The 23,466-nt window shown below is 42.5% G+C and overlaps 1 protein-coding gene across 3 annotated transcripts; it reads right to left on the reverse strand.

Moving 5' to 3' along the window:
* Positions 1–818: 818 nt before the first annotated feature.
* plekhf2 (pleckstrin homology domain containing, family F (with FYVE domain) member 2) lies at positions 819–23,216 on the reverse strand. Of its 3 annotated transcripts, none has more exons than XM_037074363.1 (2): positions 23,030–23,216; positions 819–2,256 (listed from the first exon to the last, which is right to left on the reverse strand). In XM_037074363.1, the coding sequence occupies exon 2, from the start codon at positions 2,243–2,245 to the stop codon at positions 1,505–1,507; it is 741 nt and encodes a 246-aa protein (XP_036930258.1). In that variant the 5' UTR covers positions 2,246–2,256; positions 23,030–23,216; the 3' UTR covers positions 819–1,504. The 3 variants fall into 3 exon arrangements, with proteins under 3 accessions (XP_036930258.1, XP_036930255.1, XP_036930257.1); XM_037074360.1 differs by lacking the exon at positions 23,030–23,216 and adding an exon at positions 13,117–13,364; XM_037074362.1 differs by lacking the exon at positions 23,030–23,216 and adding an exon at positions 12,608–12,662.
* Positions 23,217–23,466: the final 250 nt, after the last annotated feature.

Below are 23,466 nucleotides of genomic sequence, written 5' to 3' on the forward strand. Positions count from 1 at the left end.
ATTTTACCACAAATCTGAGCAAAAGATAATAAAAAAATAATGAATCACCCGAAGAAAGTCTGAAACTTTACTAAATTGTTCTCTGACTGCAGGTGAAAAAGAGTTTGTGTGAGTTTTTCTCGTCACTAAAATAATAAATTACTATCAGCGACTCTATATTTGACTTTTTGTGTTTATTCTAAAAAGATTTTCATTTTTGCTGTTGACGTTTAAAACGAATCATGTTTGTTCACAATCACTCCTGGTAGAAAACGTTGGCATCATGCGTGAACTTACACACAATTCAATACTTTATTAATGTCGCTGATCTTTAAATTTGGCTGCTGTGTTTATTATTTTCCTTCTTCTTCTGGTCCGTCCCACAGCTGCACTGCAGTCGCCCACCGAACATCACATAAAAATCACTAGAACCAGATCCAGGGTCAGTGTTAAGCTCCTGACTGCGGGTCGTTAAGTTAATGAAGTGGATTAAATGCTTTTCAAAACTCAAACCTGTAAATCCAGAGTCAAGTGCGGCTCGTTAGTGTCTCCTAGGAAACAAACTTTCCAGGAAAACTCGAACTCTTCCTGTGTGTCGGCCGGTTCGTCATCTCACAACACACACACACCAACACACACACACACCAACCAGGTTTTTGGCAGCCTGGCTTCATTAAAAAAATAACCGTCTTTCTTACTGAAGGCTTAGCTGGATTTCTACAAGGCACTACGTGACTTTAAAGGCAAAAGTTCCATTTAGTTCTTTTAAATTTGCTGAGAAACGAACCTCACAAAAGGCGTGTTAGCAGACAAACACTCGCTGTGAGAGAAGCTGTAGCTGATTTGTCAGAAGCAACTATATTAGGTCGACTAGAAAAGCTCTGGGTTTAGCGTAATATCTACATTTTGTTATCTATAAAAGGGATCTTCGCTTCAGCTCGACGTGTAGCTGGAGACACAGTTACACAACAGGGACGAAAAATAAAGTTCTATTACAAAAAAAAGCCCTGTTCGTTATAATACCTGAAGCACAGAGGAGGATAAAGGTTAGAGCCCAAACATTTGCTTTTCCCTGCAGTAACTACAAGCAATCACCTTGTGTAGTTCATGGACATAAAGTTAAAAGAAGTGAGCGAAAGAAAACTCTCAGATTAAATTAGGAGAAGGACACAGGAGGGAGGAGGAGGGTCTCATTAGCACCATTGTGTTCTGTAGTGACTAATCGCAGCCTAATTAAGAGTCACGAGCGAAGGGGCGGACTGAGAGGAAGCCATGAAGCGTCTTTTCCCAGAGTTCTGCTGGTCACCACTTAATTCCACATTTCATTGTTCAATCACTGTGTTCGGGGAAAATACTGATCCCTGCTGGAATTAGAGGAAGAATAAAATATTTTGGTTTGAGACTCCCGAGTGAATTAATCCTCAGGTGGAGCATGATTCGATCGTCCGGGAGGAGAGAAAACAAGTAAAGACGTATTTCCTGCTCCACGTGTGGACGAGAGGCCGTCGGGAGGACGAGTCGCTGCTCAGTCACTGCTGTCGTCTTCGTCGTCGTCGTCCGACAGGTTGTTGCTGTTGAACTTCGAGCCCGGCCGGCTGATGGAGTCTGAGCGCGGCGCGAGGCCTCCCGACGTCAGCTGCACGAAGCAGTACTCGCACACGCGAACGGGTTTGGACGACTGGCTGGGCAGGAGGTACTTCTTCTCTGAGCACGGCCCGCAAACCACAAAGCCGCACTTCCTGCAGTGGTGGCGGCGGCTGACCGGCGTGAACTTCACTTTCTGGCAGCGCATGCACACCGTCGCCTCTGAGTCGGGCACCCAGACGGCGGCGTGCTCGCCAGTCGGCGCCTTGCCGCTCTTTTGCAGCAGGTCTCCCACACACTTCCCTATGTGGTTCATCCACTCGGACTTCTCGGTGGCGGTGGCGGCATAGACGGCGAAGGACTTGGTGGGCGTCTTGATGAGCCAGCCATTGCGTAGGTCTCCTTCGTCCGGCACAGTGTCGATGGTGACGCTCTCCAGCGGGATGATGTGCTGCTTGTTGTACTTCTTCTTCTGGATGACGATGTTGCCGTACACCAGGATGTCGTTGAAGAGGAAGAACTGACGGGCCTTCGGCTTCTTGCGGCAGAGTTTGGTGAGGACGCCCTCGCCAATCAGCACGCGGCCGGGGATTGCCAGAGGCTGACCTGCGGCACCAAAGCAGCCCTCAACCACCGCGATCCGCTTGGAGTTGGCCTCGCTGTTCGCAAGCCGGTCCACCATCTTCACCTCACCTGGAGGGAAGCAGAGAGGAAAGTTTGAGTTTCAAAACTTCAAAGGAAAAACATTTTTAGATCGGCGGATTCTGTCACGCCCCATTTTTGAAAACCAGAGCAAACGCTCTTGATTCAGGTCAACTGTTGTAAAAATAATCTCATATTTTTGTTCGACTTTGACTTGATGAGCATCGGCTGCTTTTCTTTTCCTGCCCGTCAAACATCTGTATTCTTGTATTTTACGGTGTTGTTTTCAGAATAAATCTTGCAGGCTGAGATCTTTTAATCCAACTCACATCTCATGTTCGTTTCATTTATTCACTGACGTACAACAGAGCACAGCAAGGTCAAAATACAACATGTATTACTTAAACAGAGGGAGGACATTCTTCAACAACGCAGTTCATTTATAAATAACGTTCATCTTGTCTGATTATACCAACAACATGAAATGAATTAAACACAGATGGGGTTATGTGCACTGCGTTTGCTCTGCTGTGTGTTCATACATTTTCATGAGAGGAGGATAGTAAATGCTGTAGAAGCACATTATGTTACAGGCCTTGATTAAGTGAATAAATATTTCAGTATTTTTGTACCTGTGATGTATTTTACATCGCTTCAATTTTCCATAAATCGTTCATGAATAATTAACCAGGATACTGAAGTCGTTTCTTTTATATTACCAATAATTAAGAGTAAAGTCAAACCCAACGTGCAGGTTTATTAAAGATAAATCACTTTGCTGCTCAAACATTGTGCTGCTTCCACAAATTCTACTGGTTTCTTTTGTAAACTTTCCGCCCTACATGTTGGTTACGCTGTCTGTATTTGTTCCTCTACTGAAATCACACACAGTTCCTCTTTCTTTCGCTCACTACATTTTCCCGTCCTGCTCGCCGTCACTGCTCGGCAACCGCCAAAGCTACCACAACAGTCTGAGGTCACTGATGTTTTAAACGTCCAAAAGCCGCATCACATGTCGGGTGTGTGAGCCACATGATCTGATTTTACACAACATATGAAGCACGGCTTAGACCAGAGCTGTTCAATGTGACCTCATGCAGGAATCTGCTGATCACACCGATCAGAAACCCTCCGATCGTTAATATGTGCTGCGTTTACGAAGCGGCAGCGAGCTGAAGAGGAAAATCAGCAGAAACATCGTCACAGTGTCGCTGCTCAGACAGAAACAGACGGTTTTCTTTTATTTCTTTTATTCACTTCTAGTTTATTCTAAAATAGATTAATTAATGACATAAGGATGTCGCTGCATTGACAACTTGTTTATTCCTTATGTGACAGTAAAATCTTTGAATCATTTGGATCCTGCAGCTACAATCGTTGCATCTCACACAATGCAGGCGTGAAAAACGCGAGGGATGAGCGCGAATAGTCGACTAGTAAGACAGCAGCAGAAATAACAGTCAGTTAATCAGCACTTAGTTCTACAAAAAGAAACCAATGTTTGACTGTACAGGTGTGTTTTGACCAACTGGTTGCTGTGAAACTCGCCGGTGTTCTTGTACTATAATGTTTGTATGTTAATTATCGGAGAGATGATTCAGTTTAACAGACACTTTAAAGCTAAATGACAGTAAATGAACTGAGTGTTCAAATTTAAAAAGTTTGTATCTGACGTCGACTCACCAGAGGAGACACGGTGAACTTTATAGAGCTCCTTCTAGCTGCTCTATATTGATGAATACGTTAGCAACAAAGGCTAAATGTTACATAACCAGCCGCCACTCGTCTGCATGTTTTGCAGGACGGCAGGACGGCAGGACGCAGCCTGATGTGCAGCCTGATGTGCAGCCTGATGTGCAGCCTGATGTGCAGCCTGATGTGCAGCCTGATGTGCAGCACATCACTGCCATTAAAAACACGCCCGGGTTATTGAATAATGTGATTATGTGGTGCTTCTAATGCGCGGTGCACTTTTACGCCTGTGCTATCTTTTCATCAGTTTGTAAAGAGGAAATGTTGCACTCACTCTGTGTGTGTGTGTGTGTGTGTGTGTGTGTGTGTGTGTTTCAGTTTGAATTACTCCACATCTGAAGCCTTCCAGAGAGAAACTCAACGACGAGGCTGAGAAGCAAACAGCAGCAGGTTTCTCTGCTCATCCCCCCTCCAGCTTCTCCTGCAGCGCGACAGAGGAGGTCAAAGGTCGCTCATGACAGAGATGGAAGGATGCTGCCGCTCTCTGGCGAAGCCCGAGGGCCGAGAGCAGAAGCTGTGACCTCAGAACGACGCTCACATGCAGGATGATGTACACAGTTTAGTAGAGCGCAAACACAAACCCAGCAGACAGACGCGCAGCTGAAGGTTAATCCGTTCATTCTCAACTTCTGTTCACGGAGACGCGACTGCTCTTTCTGCACTCTTCTCTTCCTGTTGCTCTGCAGTTTATCTGGGGATCTACGGTCGTCCTGATAGATCTCTGAGCTGAGCTGCTGAGAGGAGGTTTGTGTAACCGCAGATTCACCACGTCGAGCTGCTCTGGAACGTGAAATCTTTTAATCATCCGCTCAGATACACGACCACAAACGAGAGCCTGAAATACTACAAAACAACTCCTCCAAGGTTTCATGCCTGTAAAGTCGCCTTGAACAAAACAAACGGATTAAAGCCGTAGTGTGCAATGATGCTTATTTTCAGCAATTTGATATAAAGAGCTGGGGCTGCATGACATTGGATTTTTTCCACCACTGCTGACACGACACACATCCTGAGTTTTTTCTAGCAAATTGCAGAGAAACGTTCAGTCTCTCCAGTAAAGCAAATAATATATTAATACGACGACTTTTCTCATGATGGCCACGAGCAGATGCAGACATTCACCAAGCAGATTTCCACCCATGTTCACAAATCACAAGATTAATTAAGAGTTTGGGGATTTGGCCAAAATATAGATTTGTTGAATACTTTTATTTCTGAATAAAAACCTTCATATCTATTTATAAAAAGAACCAATTAGCACATGTTTGCATGCCAAAACACAAAACTAGTACAACATGAAAAATGCCCATAAAAAGATGATGTAACCAGATCGCTCTCCAACTCGCTTCTATACCTCGTTTTAAACAGTCGCGTTATTTAAACAGTCGCGTTATTTAAACAGTCGCGTTATTTAAACAGCGTTGATTCAATCGATTCAATCACCATTAACTTATTGTCTCACTGGCACAAGAACAGAAGCTGCACAGCTGCACTGGACTGAATCTGATATGTGGTTTCTTAACTTCTGGACCTCATCAGACGACCCTAAACCACAAGTCCAGCAAACAAGCTGAAGAGTTCATGAAGTGACTCGTGTTTGTTGTTATGAAGTAGGTGGACTGAGCTTGTACAAACTCCAGAACTTAACTAACTGTTAACTAACACACAGAAAAAACAAAGTGTAGGTGTGATTGCGCCCTTGTTTTTCTTGCCCTTTTCAAAAAACCCACAGACCTAGAAACAATGCTAATGAGCCGACACAAGCCAGCGCAGCGCCGGGCCGGGCTCCCCAGTGATCTGCACACTAATCACCCCGGGAGAGGACAGAGGGGCTGCTGACATGTCCGCCCTGTTAGCGGGGGCTCGCTGCCCACTGCAGAAGCAGCCGGCCAACCAGCTCCCATCGGCACACAGATGAGGACTCAAAGAGCAAAGGCCCCGGAGAGCGAGAGCGGCATAAATACAGGCTGAAGGCTCCAAACCCAGTAATCAAAGCGAGAGGGAAGAGGGAAGAAACAGGCTGAAAATACAGAGAGAATATGACGGGAGAAAGAATGGGCTTAATTTGCTCTGCTGTGACAAACGCTTCAAAGACAGACGAGAGGGAAAAAAAGCAATCAGACGCTGCTGTATACCAGTCTGAAAACATATTTAATGAATAGATATTATAATAAAACTGCCAACAGTCCAAAACGCAAAAATATTCCACCTAAAATGGAAGAAAACAGAGACGAGCAGCTTGAAAAATGGTAAACCGTTGATCTACATTATAATCAGTGTCAGTAACTCATGATGATGTTATAAAACATCAGCTGTGTTCTGACTTTCTGCAGTAACGCCGTCCACACGGGTGGCACCTCGGTATCTTGTAACATCTCTGACTGGTTTGTGGTCTGTGAGCGAGCTCCTCTCAACTTAAACATCATCATATCTCTTTTCTGCAGAGCGTGACGGTCGACTGAATCAAGGGGAAGGAAGAAATCCTGCAAAGACAAAAGACAGAAAAGCCCGCTGACACGAGGCTGTGAGAGAAGACCAATTTACACCAGCCTCGCTAACGGCGTCTGCCGAGGAGAAGTCCAGAGTTTGTCGGTTCAGTAACAGATTTACAACATTATAATTCAGCTTCAGGATTCAGAGCAGCTCCTCGAAAATGAAGTGGTCGTCTCGAGACACGAGGACAATCAAATCTGATCTCTGTTGGATTTAAAATGCAAAACAGTGTTACAGTATTCACTTGGTAGCAACACGTGATGTGACACCAGAGGAGACGAGAAGCACGTTGATTCTTACACTGTGTTTCAATCATTTTCTCCGTCACATGGTTTAATGACTGTGTCGTCCCTTCAGCTTAGACTGTAGAGATTAGAGGGATATGAAGCATTTTAAGATAATCCAGAAATCACTACTCACTGTTAACCAAACGCAGCATAATTCAAATAACTAAAGAAGTCTTAAGAAATGTTTTGTATGTTTATTGGTGATGCACATGCTAACTAAACGTCTCACACAAGCTGGTGGTGGAGATAAACTTCACAGCCAGGAGTAATTAATAATTAGTATAAGTTGGCAGTTGTTGTCAGTTTCCCACCTGTGGGACCTGTGAGGCCTGTCAGCCAGCTGGAGATCTGGACCGGACTCTTCATGTCTGTGGATCTAACCTCCACCGGCTGCTGTGTCATCGGAGACAATAAACACATCAATCATCCAGCTGTGGCCTCGTGCTCAGACAGATGTGGTCTAAACCGAGCCGGGTCGGGTCAAAAAACTTCATGCGTCACACGCCAAATTAGTCCTAAAACAAAAGGACGTGACGTGCGCCTGAACATCTGATGCAGAGCTGCAGTTACTGCAAGAAAAAATAACTTTGGATTCTTTGTTCTTGACTTCACTGTAGATCTGTTATTTCCTAATAATTCCTGGAAGATTGATGTAATTCTGTGTTAATTATAGAAAAACAGAGACACTAAACTAGAATCCTAGTCTAAAAAACTTAAGTTGTGTTGAGCAGCTGCGCGTGTAGCCTGTCAAATACACTCAAGTTTATGGTTTAATTTCTTCATTTTGTTTAATCTTTATTCAACTGTAAAGTCACAAAGATGATGCTGAGACAACAAGACGACAGAGTAGATGAATTTAGTCAAACTACCGCATCAACTGAGGATGTTTTCCATTTTACTCTTGTGTAAAATTTTGCAGGAAATTATAAAGAAGTAGCGCATCGATTAAATAAAGCCGCAAACAAAACACTTTTTTAGATGAATTATTCAGTCATCAGGTTATTGGTCCAATCAATAAAATGTCAGGAAATGGTGGAAAATGAAATTCTGAATATTTGAAAATTAAAAAGAACTTGTTTCTAAACCTTTTCAATAAAAATCAAAAACACTTCTGTTGATCCGGTTCTTCCCACTGGTATCTAAAGTGCGATTTGAATATCTTTATTTTTGAAGGTATTGTATTAAAGATAGGAATTCCAATATCTCGATAACACCAACCCAGCGTGTAGGATTACATTTCAGATGTCTTTAGTCTGATCAATTAAAATGTTAAAGAAAAACAAAGCAAGAGAGGTGATCCGGCTCAGATCTGAGAAGTCCGACAGTTTCATGGATTAACATTTTTACGCTGCAGGTATTAAATACAACCCTGACTTCATCATGCATACAAACCAAGACTGTGCTGCATAAAAGATGAAAATCAGAGAATGAAAGTGTATTTCCTACATGGGTGGATGATGGACTGGGGTTTGTTGTGCTGAATGCCAATGCGGTCCCGTCTGTGCTACCTTAGGTTACAGGCACAGCGGAGGCTTTAGATAAGCTCAATGATTAATTCATTAGGAGTGCCGTCCTCTCTCTCAGCTTACAAGGTCCGGTCCTTTACTGCCAGGACCGAACCAGAATAAACCCTCTCCGAGAATAAGATAAAACACAGTGGAAACACGGCACTTTGTTCTCCACCTCTGACAGGTGGGACAACGATTATACACAACAGGTGTTCACAGGTGGCCATTTTCCTTTAGCAGCGGGGCAGAGCGACCTTTGTGACTCTGTTCCTTCAAGAGTCTGCAGAGTTCAGAACAACAATTTCTCCCATGACATGTTTTGTTTTTTTTTGTTTTTTTTCCAAGTTGCCATGAAAAGATGCTGAAAAATCTGAGAATGAATCTTGCAGACACCCTGAAATTATGCAGCTAATGACCTCAGTAAGCCAGATGGCAAAGTACATCATCTTGGCATCAGAAAAGGGAAAATGCCACAGACCCATTTAGCCAAGAAGAAACCCTGACAAGTTAATAACAAGAGAGGCAGTTCAACCAGCCAACCAGCCAGGAAAGTGTGTCTGGGTTAAAAGAAATCACGTCTAAAAGAAGATCTGTGAACCAGCTACTTTTCTTCCAAACATGAAGAGGACGCTGGGTTTTCTACTCTGCAACACGACCTGCACATAAACCTCGAGCTGTACCACGACGGGAAGCCTCGGGGGGAAAGGAAGCGATGAGTCAGACGCTAAAGGGAGAGAGTGACGATGACAAAGACGGGGAGCGAAGAGAGAAATAAAGAGAGTTTCTGTGGGCTGTAAACAGCAGCAGTGAAAAAAAAACAAAAAGAAAAACAAGGACACCCATTTATCCCCGGGGGGGAATGTGAGTGCAGACGCTGGATGAGGCTTTGTCATTGTGTTGCCTCTTCTGTTGGTATGTTTCTGTTTTCAAGCACTCGTTTTACCAGATCACATCATGAAGGAAGCGGGCGACAGAGTCCAGAAAATGCAGCACAACCTGTTCTTCAGTAGGGATCAATATAACACTCCTGAAGCATCAAGGTAAAAGCAAACATACAGATTGATGCAGTCAGTGTTGAATCACTGACAACGGGTATGTTTGTTAGCAAATCCATCTGGAACAGAGCTGCTACAAACTGTTTGGAAAAGAGCAAGTGCCATCAAAAAGGCTGTTGGACGAACCATCTGTCTGTAAACGTCTACAACAGACTAACGTCAACCAATCAGATCAACAGTTAAATGAAGAAATCTTATCTGTCTATTCTAACCTCTTCAGTGGCCGCCAGCAGTCGCTTCTCACCGTCGTCACGTCTAAACCATCTCACAGGACGCTGATTGGTCTGTTTTTAAAATCGGCCACAGGTGTGAAGCTTTATGCTGAGACGGATCTGTGAGAATACATACCGTAACTCTAACCTGCAAAAATACATCAGGATGAGGTCAAACTGTTGCTTAAACACTCAGCCGTCTTCATAAAGAAGAGTTTAAAATGTAAATGACAGCTGTCAGGACATCAGACATAACCCTAACCCAACACCAGTGATCTGTTAATCTTTACAAATCCAGATGTGATGGACCAACAATGGCAGATCCATCAGTGCTGAAAATAATAATGACACCCGTAACTATGATGCTGTTTGTCAAAACGAACAAAAAACTGGCACAACTTGTGATTTCCATAATATTCGGATAAAGATCCAACTCAGCTGTTTTAGAGGTCAACGTGGAAACCTGCAGAAGTACATGGACACTCAGAGAAACTCAGAGAAAGTTTCATCTGAGTGGAAAATGTTGAAAAAAACATCCGGACGTGAGACTCTGTATCCTCAGCTTAGACTCTGTTCGACTCTCAGTCCTTCTGTAGCTTCTACATGAATCTCTGAGGTCACATTCAGGAGCAAAACTAAACTCCAGCTGTATTGAAGCTATTCAAATTACTGCTCATACAAACTGAACCGTTCTGTCGACGCTGCCTCACACTGAAAGCTTTCCAGGCTTTTTGTGTGAAAACGTAATAGGAAGAACAACGAGACTGTCACAGCGTCAGCAGTGCTGTTCGTCAGATGTTCTACTGAAGCTGAAAACTGTTGTTTGCTGTAAAAAAGTGAATAAAGGAGCATTATTCCTCTGACTGTGAGGGGAATCATTTTATTTTTGTGATTCACGATGAAGCACGTGGTCAAGTATTTCCAGATATTCAGTTTCAGTTGCACAGAAATTAAACAGCACGGTTGTTGGTAACACGGCCCGCCTCCTTTTATCAGCCCTCATCCGCTTGTGGCTGACCTGAATATGCCACCATGCTGCCGCGATGTGCCAACAACATCCCGTCAGTCGACACACAGGATTACACAACCACGGTGTGAGTATGAACACAGATACAAGGATTGGAGGTTAATCTGATGTGACAGGCGAGAGCAAACTGAACCGATGTTCTCACCTGTTAACTAACCCGCAACAGGATTTTAAAAGCAGAAGACTTTAATTTTACACAACGCAGGACGCCAGAAACCAAACACACAAAATCTGCAGATTAAAAACTAAACTAAAAGTTCCTTTAACTTGTCATTTCTTCACTGTCAATGCATTAAACATGCAGCCACCAAGAATGGAAAAATGACTGGAGCTACTTTTAGGATCAGGAGCACCATATTTAGGATTGATTACAGGAAATGCTGCCTAACATCTGCTGAGTCAGCGCACTTTGGCCTCTAAGTACAGATAACAACCGTTCTTATCATCCATCCAGTTTCACATTGGCTTACATTACTTTAAAAATGGTGATTAGCCCTTCCTCCTGCAGGTCAGCATACAGTAACTCATTTTGCAGCATCTGGCTGGAGGCTAGTGGTAATTTCCCAGTCTTAATGGGATGATGACACATAGCTTCACTGCTTGAATCTTTAATTAAACAACGTGTAATATGACTACTATGTGTGTCACAACTATAACCTGCAGGAGAGGTTCAATTAGAGGATCTCAAGCTTCAAACTGGTCTGGAAACTTCTAGACAAGAGAGATCAGGCAGACGTGCAGAAACAACCCTGACAGCGACGTACTTTTAATGTGTCTGATTAACTGAGAATGGAAGAACGAGATGAAGTTACATTGACCATCAACATCAGAACAACCTGAAGCTGAAACATCCGTGTTCTACCTGTGAATTCATTTTTCAAGGTCACAGCGGCTGAAGTCCAAATATTCTCTCCTCCAGTAGAAGTTCAGACACTTGAGAGAAACAGTTTCCCTCCTGGGACATTTGTGGTCAAAGCTAACTGAAGCTCACATCGTATTTAGAGCTGTTGGCAACTTATATGAGGAAAAAAATACCACAGTTGTATGTAGCTGTCTGTCCTCCTGTCTGTCCTCCTGTCTGTCCTCCTGTCTGTCCTCCTGTCTGTCCTATCAAGTCTTCGTCACATTTCTGCCTGAAAAACAGCGTCTGTCACCGGCAAAAAACTTTAACCCACCGAGTGTTTGTGATGAAAATAAATCTCTGTGGCGGTCAGCCCTCCAGACCGAGACTTCAGTGAACTTTCCCCCAGAAAACAGCCTCCGTCCCCGCGAGGGAGTCAGACAGCGTCCAGTTTACTGATGGCGATTATGTAATTATGTCATTTAGAGTGAAAACGTAACTTTCCAGGATCTCAATCACTACACATTATAACAGCCGAGGCGTAGATGCAAATTATTAGTTCCATTAATATAATTCAAAGACTATTATGACAACTGAGCATCTTTATTGAAAAATAATTTTAACAACCAAACGAGTCTTAATCTACCTGCACGGGTCACTCAAATAGAGGCAATGTGTGGGAAACACTGTCATGTCTGATAACACCAGCAACAACAATGATCTCCTGTTCTCATACTTTCTCAGACCGAACAGTGACAAAATGTTTTCTCAGCTCATCACCACCACCTCCAATCACATAATAAACACTCTGTTCTTAAGAGCTCAAAGGGAAAAAGAAAAATCAAAAGGCACTTTAACTGATTTAAAACCACAGTGGTCTTGAACCAGGGTTATAATCAGAGTAATGACAGAGCAGACGTTGTGATAAATGACGGTTCAGCTTCTCTGAGACATCAATTTCTGCCAAAAAGTCCACGTTCTCTCTTATTGTGAAATGTCAAGCCTGTAAAAAGCAGAATAATCATTATTACTCAGGTTACAATATCTTACTAGTCAAACTAAGACGACAATAAACTTTTCACAACAAACAAATGCTCCAGGAAAACTTCATACAAATATTCAAGATAAGAATACAATCAAAATGTCTCAGAGGTTAAAAGCAAAAAGTCACAAAGCTTTTAAAGTTTTTAGTTTCATGTCTGGAAGCTTTAAAAACAGCAAAATTACCTAAACAGTCATTTCCAGCCGTTTCTTCCTCCCGACCTCAACTGATGAGCTTCATGATTAAAAAACGCCTCCCCGACCGAATCGCTTTGCCTTTTAAGGCCACACGTGCTGACGTCAGCAGAAATATGACTTGCAGCAGGAGCCGGAAACTCTGGAAACTTCCAGAGTGGAAGTTAAATTCAAAAGTGACTCATTCCAACATCAGGCTATTACCAAAGATCAAAAATCAAAAGTACAGCGTCATGGTTTTTCTTCTCATTTACATCCACACTTTTATCTGCATCAAAGACACTTTTGTAGGTAAAACTCGAAGGATCGGCAGTTATTGAGTCACAACTCAAAGCAACATTTTACTGGTGGTGTAAATTTTACTTCCTCTAACCTGCAGACATTCGGCTCCACTCACAATCTCTGATCGTTTCCTTAAGAATAATCGATTATTCTGAACAAGATGGGAAATAACAACTGAAAACTGGACAAATAATCAAAACAAGATACACTAAACGTACCATCTCTGTGAAGCTCCTTGGTTACCGTTGCTGTTGCTGTTTCAGTGTTTCACCTAGTCGCTGTTCTTGGGAATCTTCTGCGCGTCTGGACTTGTGAACTTGACTAATCAGTTAGCTGGATCACCTGGCTTATACACCTTCATCTGTCTGAACCTGCACCAGTGACGCTTAAACCCTCCTGGCTGCTCACACTGAAGACAGAAGAGACCTCGGGACTGAGAGTTTCCCAGCCTCAAACTTTCCCTCAGCACAGCAACACACTGACACTACTGCTAGATAACTGCATTATTTTATCTTTTCCACACACACCCACGGCTGTCAGGCAGAGGACGAAAGTTTTTACAACGATAAAGAGTATTTATTTTGGCACCACGCTGAACTGAGAGAGCTGCAGCTGAACTGTCCTGATCCTGCTTTCACAACAGCTTTTCTTTTCCACTTTTTGGGGCGAAAGACATGAAAATGTGGTTAAAATCAGACTTGTTAGACTGAAGAATTTTCTTTTTGAGATTTTTAAAAAAGGAAAGCCTCAAGTCGCCCTGTGGCGTCTGGAAGTGCAGCAGCAGTAGGCTGGCTGTGTCATCTTTACAATTTAACATCTGATTGTTTACTTTACTGATCAATACACAATAAGAGCTTCAACCAAAGTTCCAGGTGAAACACTGAAACACAATAATCGACTGCAGTCTGCAAAACACACAGTGGCATCACAGAATGCGCTGCTGGCACAACCTGAACCAGCCGGTGGATTCCTTATTATCCACGGCACAAATATGAAAACACGACTGATAAATCGGTTTGCTTATATTATTGGAGAGTAACTGGCCTGAGGAAAGATGTTGTCTTTTTTTTGAAGAACATGGTGCAGGAAAAGACGCTTTGAGTCTGAGAGGAGGCTGGTCGGCTCAGCGGGCACTAAATAATAAAACCTTGAGGCGGTGTAACCTCTCAGAGTGCAGCGCTTTCCTGCTCTGAGGTTTAAACTCACACTAACAACCTGAAGTGGCAGAGCGTGCAGCTTCGGCGCTGAGTGTTGGTGTGAAGGACTGACAGGATGGAGTTTTCTGAGGAATGTGCTCTGAACAGGCCTCCATCTGTTTCCCTCGTTCTGCTGCAGCACATCGACCTTTGAGCCTTTCCAGTGCAAATAAAGCCAACAGGTAGCAGAAGGCTGTGACCTGCAGCTCTGGCGCCAGTTTGACATTTTTCCATCACTTTATGGTCACTTCATGCTGGTTCTGCACGCACCATGAAAACCAATATTCTTAAATCTCTTCAGGTAATTTCCCTCAAGCTTCAGTCCAAAGAGCACCTGGAGGCTACAGGTTCAGTCCTCAAGATGTCACCGTCAGAATATAAACCGTTCTATTTGTTTTGTATTAATGACTGCGTATGATAACAGCATAAAGACTTGTGGGAAACACTGATCGATATAACTAACTGATTATACAAACAAGAGTCAACGGATTAACCTGTTGAAAGAAAGCTTAGCGAGGAGGCTAATGCTCAATTTGTATGTCAGACGTCGTTTGAGAGATTCTCCTGATTCTATTCATGTCAACACTATTTCAAGATAAAACCACATCAGCAAGGTACAGTCAATTAAAAAAACATGCCAGTAAACTAACATGCAGTTTTGCCAACTCACTAATGAAGTATCTGAGTTTTTCAGTAGTGCATCTAACTCCAAATCTAAAACTGTCTTCACTTATTCCCCGATTATCCAATAGATTTATGTCAATAACTGATTATGTGACTTTTAGTGTTTCTGTCTGTTAAACATAATGCTGTCATCTCACAGCAGACGCCATGTTCCCTCCACACCAAGATCCTGTGACAGCAGCCGTTTGATTGACAGCTTCTAGGCCCACCCTAGAGTCTATAACAGCCAATGAGTGACTGTGAAGACAATCTCATCATTCTTCCGTCTCCTGAGCCAATCACATGCCAGCCTCTGGGTGTTTAATGCTTCATGTTGCCAATGAGATTTTAAACCCAGTATCACTTATTTTAAACTTGTATATTATGCAATTGTATGTACATTTTACATTTTGCTCTTTGAACAGGCTGTGTTTTCCAGCTAATAGAAGCTTTTAAACTTCCATAGTTCCATGCAAGACACACTGACAGCTTGGGGATATAAAAAAAGAAATGAAAAAAGCCTCTAACCTTTCAAAAGAGCCAAAAACCAGCAGTTCAGTGCTTTAGGATGAGTTTACAGGACAGGTTAATCAACAGCCAGTAAAGATCAGCCACAGCAGCATCACACACCTGCTATGAGCAGATCCTCCAACGACATTTCACACCTTTTACAAATGTGTGTGCCCACTTCCTGGCAAGAAACTGATGAGGTGCTTGACTTCCACCTTCCCACAATTAGCTTCTCTCAATCTTTAAACATGAAGCCACTCGACGTGTCGTGAAGAAGAACCGACGCTGAATACAGATAAGTCCATCATCAGGAAAAAGGCATAATTCAATCTAAAAATACAGCACCTAAAAAATGTTTTCTCCACTCATGACAACTTATTTTTTTTCATTTAATTTAATGTGACTAGTAACTTAAAACGTTATCATTTGTTATTGCCGCTCTTATTTGGGTGTGAAGAATAAACGAATGAAGAATAATAATAAAAAATATAAGAACATTTTCACAAGACGATTATTAAAATAATAAAAAGGTTAATCTAATATCCTGAACTCTGTTGTTGGGGATGTTCGAACCTTATCAGCTGATACCTGCTTACAAATACGAGTAGTACTGAATTTAGAGAGTCATCGTTTGTGATGGAAGTGCTGATTACATCAGTTCTAGACAGGTGCACTCATGTGTGAGATACGTTTCCCGTCACTATGTTTCCAGTTCTACAGACACATCACACGTTATCTCATTTCCCTCAACTGCCTCTTTGATGTTTGACTCGTCTTAATCCCCGAGAGTGAAGTCGTTGTCTAATAAATTTAACATTTATGACTTTGAACCATCTGTAATGCCACAGAGATCAGAAGGCAACAGGAAATACACAGCATGACTGAATGGTTTTTATTCTGAAGTAACATCAGTGAAGTCTGATGTGTCTCGACGTTGCTTCACAATATTAGAATCAGTTTTGACTATTACCAGTATTACAGTGTATGCAGATGATACAACACTGTGTATACAATGGTCAATCTTATGCCGTGTGATTTACAGAATAAATTAAAGCATTTATCTTATCACACTTCGATTACTGTTAATAATAATGACATCCAATAAAATCTAAAAGGTTAAAGGTAGTTTTAAAGAACATGTTGTGTAACTTTTACTTTGTTTTTTACGTTACATTATTGAGCAACTGTGGCAGGAAATTCTTTCAAAATGGCTGCAACTTAGATTAAGTGTTGATAATTGATAAGCTGTTTGGTCTATATAGGGTCAGAAAATATTGATCAGTGTTTCCCAGAGCCCAAGATGACGTCCTTTAATATCTTGTTTTTGTCGACAACCCAGAGATATTCAGTTCACTGCCATCGAGGAGGAAAGACACCATAAAATATTGAAATGAAACAAGCTGAGAGCTGCTGGGAATTTTAAATATTGTGCTCTTAAAAAGTTACACAAACTGGTAAATCGATCATCATGTTGCAGCTCTACAAATTAACGAGGTTCTCGGACAGAAGAAAGTTGTTAAACATGCATTAAAAACATGTTACGTTGGATTTATTTTACAGAAACATGCTCCTCGTTTTCTTTGGTAATCATCCGATACTGATGGACAGATTTATCCATCCTGATGTATTTGTGATCAGAGTACATGTGCTGCTTTATTGATTGCTTTAGATCTCTGTCCTGATTCGTCTCAGTGTTTGTTGTTGAGTTCTATGATGTCAGCTTGTTGTTTTCCTTGAATCCCCAGAAAGACTGTTGTTGATTAAGTGGAACAAGCTGTGGTTTTACTCGGCAGCGTCGAGGTGTTCGGTCTTTTAAAAGCAGTCGATATGCTCCAAACCAAACTGCTGGCTGGAGGGTAAAACAATTTCAAACCTCGTCCCCGGCAGAGATGACACAAACTCCAGTGACTGAAGTGTGAAATGCTCTGCTGAGGCCACATGTTAAATAGAGAAGTGAGACATGAGTGAGTTGTGTAATGGTTGAATGTGGCCAGATATGAAAATGAGAAGTGTAGATGTTGAAAGTATACTGACTGTACACACTACTCTCCTTTCAAGGCCCTGCACTGTTACTGTAAGGCTTATCAGTCCAGTATACATCCTCAGGTTCAAGTAGAATTTTAATTGTCTCATTATCTAAATGATCGTCAGAGCATTTAGCTGTATGATGGTGACCACTGAGATGTGGAAGTGAAAGTCTCAGTGCGCTCGGTCGACGGCTTTGGCCTCACGTGTCACTGAGCAGTTTTAATAGTGATGAATGAGGCGACGCCTTCAACTCTGTGTCCGGGGTTTAATGCAGTGTCCTTGGTTAGCTAGCTAGCTAGCTAGCTAGCAAGTGTTCAAAGCATGTAGTAAGCAAAGTGAAAGATGAATTTAACTTTGCATTCATAATTTCTGTGCATGTCGCGTTGATACTGTTGTCATGATTTTGTCCACGATGTTCATCCAATAAAAAGCTTTTACTTCAACCAGAGAGAAACACTCAGATTAAGCGTGAACATGGTTATTTTGAACCGACGTCATCCCAGTTAACAGATAATTAAAAGGTTTACACCACCTCTCTATCTGAATATCCATTTAAACCAGGCCAGACTGGATAAATCTCTTCAGACTGACAGATTTATATTGTGATCGGAGCGATTATTCTGATTACTGGTGGAAACAATGGGTGTGTTTAACAACAGAGCGGTCGACATGCTCTGAAGGATTAACTGTTGCAAATCAGAAGAAAACACAGATAACAGTGTGTTTACAGAGTCAACGTCATACCAAACAATCATTATCAGATAAAAACAGCTTGTCCTCAGAAGCCTCACGACATTCTACTTTATCAATACAGATCGATTTCTAGATTAACAGATCAATCTAAACGATGTCTCTACTGACACTGACTGTTTGTCAGTGCAAAACCCAGATAGTCTTTTTATTATGATGTAAAACAAAGATAAGCAGGAAATCTCTGTGATTCATTTTTTTCTGCAGATTTAACCTGGGCTGCAGCTATCGAATATTTTTAGAATTGAGTTCTACCGATTATCCCATCGACCAATCGTGTGTGTGTGTGTGTGTGTGTGTGTGTGTGTGTGTGTGTGTGTGTGTGTGTGTGTGTGTGTGTGTGTGTGTGTGTGTGTAAAGGAGTTATCTGGTGTAGTCTATTACTCTCTTGCAGTTTAACACAAATGAGTTTCCACATCTTAACATGACGTCTAGTCATACTGACATCAGGCTACAGCCTCTACAAACACCAAACGTTCTGACTAGCGATGGTAGGCTACGTTAAATTAGCTAGCATGAATGTTTACGTTAGCTTGTGTCGGCGACGCCTGGTGAGCTGGTGTTAACAACTGGATGCTTTCCGTTCAGATGCTGAATCATTGTTGACGTGCTGTTGTGATACGCCAGTTCTGCTTTGCAGTGGACACATTACACTTTGTTATCTTCTTTCTTAAGTGTGAAATGATCCCACACTTTGGACATTCTCTGTCTTTTACGGACGCTTTCTTGGCTGTCTGCTATAACACTCCATGTGGAATAATGATCCCTGAGCTAAACAGGCCACATAACGCAGGTGACAGGAATTAAACAAAGTCTCAAGGCAGAGATTTTGCTTCAACCATTTTTATACCAGCTCTAGATTTAACCATTAGTCAACTGATCATCTTTACAATATCCTCACTGTAATCTCATTTTTAATCAAAGATCATTTAGCACCTGTGTGTGTAATTATATCTTTTGAATAAATTAAAATTAGGAAGATGTAAAGAGATAGGCTTCCAGATTAACAACAGTGCCAGTCGTCATCCCCACTAGCGTGCACGCTCTAGTGCATCAAATCAAGCGCTCCCTGCTCCAGGTAATCTGCTTGTTTACCTGTGAACTCACTGACATGACACAGAGGAAGTAGCCTCCGATTCTCATGCCTCTAATCTGCATCCATTTATAAACAGAGACATATTGGATTATGTTCTGGGTGTTGGATTACACAGGAAATGCGGCCAGTCATCCAGTGTTTACAGAGCGAAAGGGCGGGAGGTGGGGGGGTGATTACCTGTCAGGTAGGTACGATCCCTCAGCCTCGCCCTCCTCAGTTCTGGCAGAACTAGTTCAACCATGCTGAGACACGAAGAGGAAGAAGAAGAAAACCTCTGCTGACTGACTCTGTGGGAGGAAAACCTGCCGTCTCATCCAACAACTTAAAACGCTGATCAGTCAGTCAATACATTCACCAGCTGCTGTCAGAGGACCGACAGGCAGAGTGACAGTTTCCCTTCCTGGTATTCAACGACCGGAGGTTCCCTGGTAGGGTGGGAATGTCCCGGCCAGAAACAACCCCAATGATCTTCAGTGTCGGGCTGGGCGTCATGGCCTTGGCGGCAAAATCAAATATCACAATATTTTTGACCGAATACCTCGATACTGATTTTGTGACAATGATGTAGGGCTGACTGTTTGTTGACGTGGATATTAGAGCTCGAACTATTCTCAATTTCTGGGAGGAAAGATACTGATATCAAGGTTTCAAAAAAGGAAGGAGGGGTCATTAGATCACAGAATCTTGTTTTGGTGCCGGACTGTGGTGTCAGCTGTATTCAAGTCTACAGCAGCCGCATGGAGAAATGCATTAAGACCCAAAATATCTACATCAAATGACTTCTAATGAAGAAATTAGTCTGGAAAAGGAGAGAAAAAAACACTCCTGAGAGAAGTTTAATGACAGTCTGGCACCAAAGTTCACTGGTAATGATCAGTGATTACAAAATCATCCCAACCGTCTTTTTCTACATTATAATCTCCAAAAATAAACTTTTAATGTCAGGCAACATGTACGACAACATGATACTTCTGCAACAGGCCAATATCTTGATCAGGTTCTAATGTACATTTACAATAAAGGTCAAAATCTTGGTGTCAAAATTTATAAAGAAGAAAGAGCTGAAGAGAGGTTGTTGGCTCAGACCCACAGAAGAACAAGAAACTGATAGAGAAGAAAAAAGCTGAATATCTGATAATCAGCCGGGCAGATAATCGGACCTCCAACCAGAGAGAATAAACATGTAATACTCATCCATATTTAACAGTTTGGCTTTTCAGTCTCATTACCAAAAGGGTCACCGGTCAGATGAGCCACGCATCCTGTTGAAGAGCCTCTAAACCAGATACTCAAAGCTTTTAAACCAAATGGCTGAAAACAACGACTTCTGCTGAAGCTCCCACAGTAACGAGGTGAACTCACATCACTGTAAATCTGTGTGAGCGCAGCAGTTTCACTACCAGACTCGCCGCGCTGAACACAAGCTCATCACCAACCCGAACACTTCGCCACGCTAAGACTCGTCTGATGGAAACATATTCTACCAAGATCTTATCTCAGCAACCATTTCCTCTTCGCTTCGTCTTCCTGTAGATGTGCTCAGTCTGACACTGCAACCGAAGTAGGACAGGAACAATTTGTTGAATTTAAAATGCGACCTCGTCCTCATCCAGCACGAGACGCTCTTTACATTCATCAACTCGCTCTGGATCAGTGAAGTCTGTATGTGTGATTGAAGCAGAGACGTGAGGATGTTTTAAAGATGTTTTCTATAAATGAGGAATCTGTGAGTTCACTCTGCTTCTACCTGCTCTTGGAGAACAGATGGATTACAGCAGCTCAGGGTTATTTTATTATGTGTGCAGAGTGAAGCCATAATCAGTCACTCATCACACCAGGCTCCTGTCAACATGGAGATCATGAAGCTCCAGTGTGAGACTGACAGCTGCTCTGCTCAGGAATCAGAGAATCGTCGACGCTCGGGGGACTGGGATGTTTTGTTATGCAAATAATTGAAAGTAAATTGAAAAAAAAACTGCACATCTGGTTCAGTGGATGAGGTTTCCTGACTTGTAAATGAATCCACGGCTGCAGCTGCTCTGTGACTGAGATTATTTGTTATTCTGATAATTGTTTGACAAAGAGAAACTGTGATATTTGACAAGTTCACTTTAACTGCTGCAGCTTCATTTCCTCCTCTCAAAATGTGAATGTTAAATCGTTGCTTTTTGCCGTTTTAGTTTATGGTAAAGTACATTATCTTTTTAACTGCTGGTCCATTTATAAATCCAGGGGCGAATGCCAACACTGATATCAGGGAGTAAAACAATCCCACAGCGATAAATCTGCTGATATCAGGGCTGAGAAGATTCCTCGAGTTATTCAAATAACTCAGTTTCACACAGCTTATTGATTATTTCTGTTGCAAAATTATGCTTGCAGCATTCAGCGGGCTCCGGGAGCTAAATAATGAAATAGAGCAGCACTGATAGACTCCAAAGTTAACCGTTCATTTATCTGTACTTTAGCCATTCAGTGTAATCATACAGAGTGAGGTCAGCAGGTCTTCACTGTAAGTTTCCAACACTTAAACAACAAGCTGAAACATGTAAACAGGTAGAAAGTGTCATTGTAACCTGCTCTGCCCTCGTCTCTCATCCGACGCCACCATCTTATACAAGCACAACGTGCTATCTCGGCTAACGGCGAAATGAAAAAACTATGTACTGGCATGCAGAAACTAAAGCCGTCTGTATGTAAATACTGTTTAATTTAGTTCGCCCTGTTCCAGAATCTTAAAATCTAGTAAAAGATTCTCTACAGGTGAGTCGTCCGGCCAATCAAGCCCAGTCAGGTAGTTTTGGCACGTGGGCAGGTACAAAGTTCGGCTGGAAAAGGTAATCAGCATCTCTATACTGTATGGAAATGCTGATTTCCTCCTCCAGCAGGACTAGTAGCTGGTTTACTAGGCTGCCATAATATAAGACATGACAAAAAAAAAAAGGCTTGAAATTTCATTTTATGTGTCATGAATCTAGAATACATGAAAGGTGAGAGACGCACCTGTTAACCGATAATGAAGTTAAATGAGTCGGGCTCTGACACAAAGGGGCTTTTTCAGAGCACATGTAGTTCAATGGGTTATGAATTCCTTTCTTCAAGTCAAAGGCAGGTTGCTGGATGTAAACGGATAATGAGCTTAGGACCACATGGGCAGACTACATGTGAACGAACCTTGACCCAACAGGCACCAACAACCAGTCAGCCAGTCCTCAGACAGAATCCCCTCTTTTCATGGCAGAAAACAGTGTGAGCAGCAGTCAGGATCACACCGGAGACAGCTCACCTGTACAGGTGGGAGGGCTGAACTCAGGGCGGATTGTAACTGTGTTTGAACTGTTAAATCCAGCTTCAAGCTGACGCTGTGAAGCCAAGCTGAGTGATAAATGGTCAGTTTCCAGGCTGCCATAAATAAGTAAACCACAGTGACTTTATCCCACAGAGTTAAATGAGCCAACACAGGAGCTGCTCGTCACGTCATCATGAGTTTAAGTCTCTCCACAAACTTTCCTCAAAGACTCTTTAAGTTGTCGCCCAACTTCGGCTCGGTGGAGTCAGAGTTAGCCAGCTAGCACAGCAGCTAGCCTCCAGAACAGTTGGCTCATCTGTTGCTACTTGAGCCGAAGCTAGCTCACAACTCTGCGTGCTCGTCTCTGCCTCCACACACAGCTACCTGTCGAGCCTCTCACCTGTCAGCAGTTCACGACTTCAGGGGAAAGTGTGAACGGGAGGTTGCTGTTGTGTTGCTACTACGTTAATCAGCTAGCGTCTGTTAGCATGAATGGGAAAAAGTGGCACCGACCCACACGGAGTGAGCTTTAAGCTAGTCTTAGCAAAAGTGTGACAGCATCAACACAGACAACTTTTTAAATCAGAGAAACTACGAACCCGACGGCAGCTGCGGTGCTCTGAGAACTTTTGCAGTGACTTGTAGCTCAGTTGTATTCCAGATAAGGTGAGTGAAGCGGCGCCTCTCCCCCTCACAGAGCCGTGGATCCGCAGGCGGCGACAGCAGCAGAAACTCTCCGGAGCGCCGCTGCGACGGCCGAACAACAATATGGCAGCGGAGCGCCGCGCTGCGTTCAGGGCCCGCTGGACGAGTCGGGAAATACAAACACCGCAAGAGTGCGCGCTCCATGGCAAATCAAAATTATACAATAAAAACAAAAATTTATAAGATAAAAAGACAAATTTATAAGATAAAAAGACAAAGTTTGGAAATAAAAGTTATATTCAGGAGATGGAAATATCAAATTAACAGAAATATAACTAGAAATGATTTGATAAAAGGAAGAATTTAGAGATAAACGTCATATTCAGGAGAT

The sequence above is a fragment of the Acanthopagrus latus genome, chromosome 17 (assembly GCF_904848185.1).
Source record: "Acanthopagrus latus isolate v.2019 chromosome 17, fAcaLat1.1, whole genome shotgun sequence".
Lineage (NCBI taxonomy): Eukaryota > Metazoa > Chordata > Actinopteri > Spariformes > Sparidae > Acanthopagrus > Acanthopagrus latus.

Coding starts and splice junctions, on each gene's coding strand:
- plekhf2 (XM_037074363.1), bottom strand. CDS start 2,245: ATGGTGGACCGGCTTGCGAACAGCGAGGCCAACTCCAAGCGGATCGCG.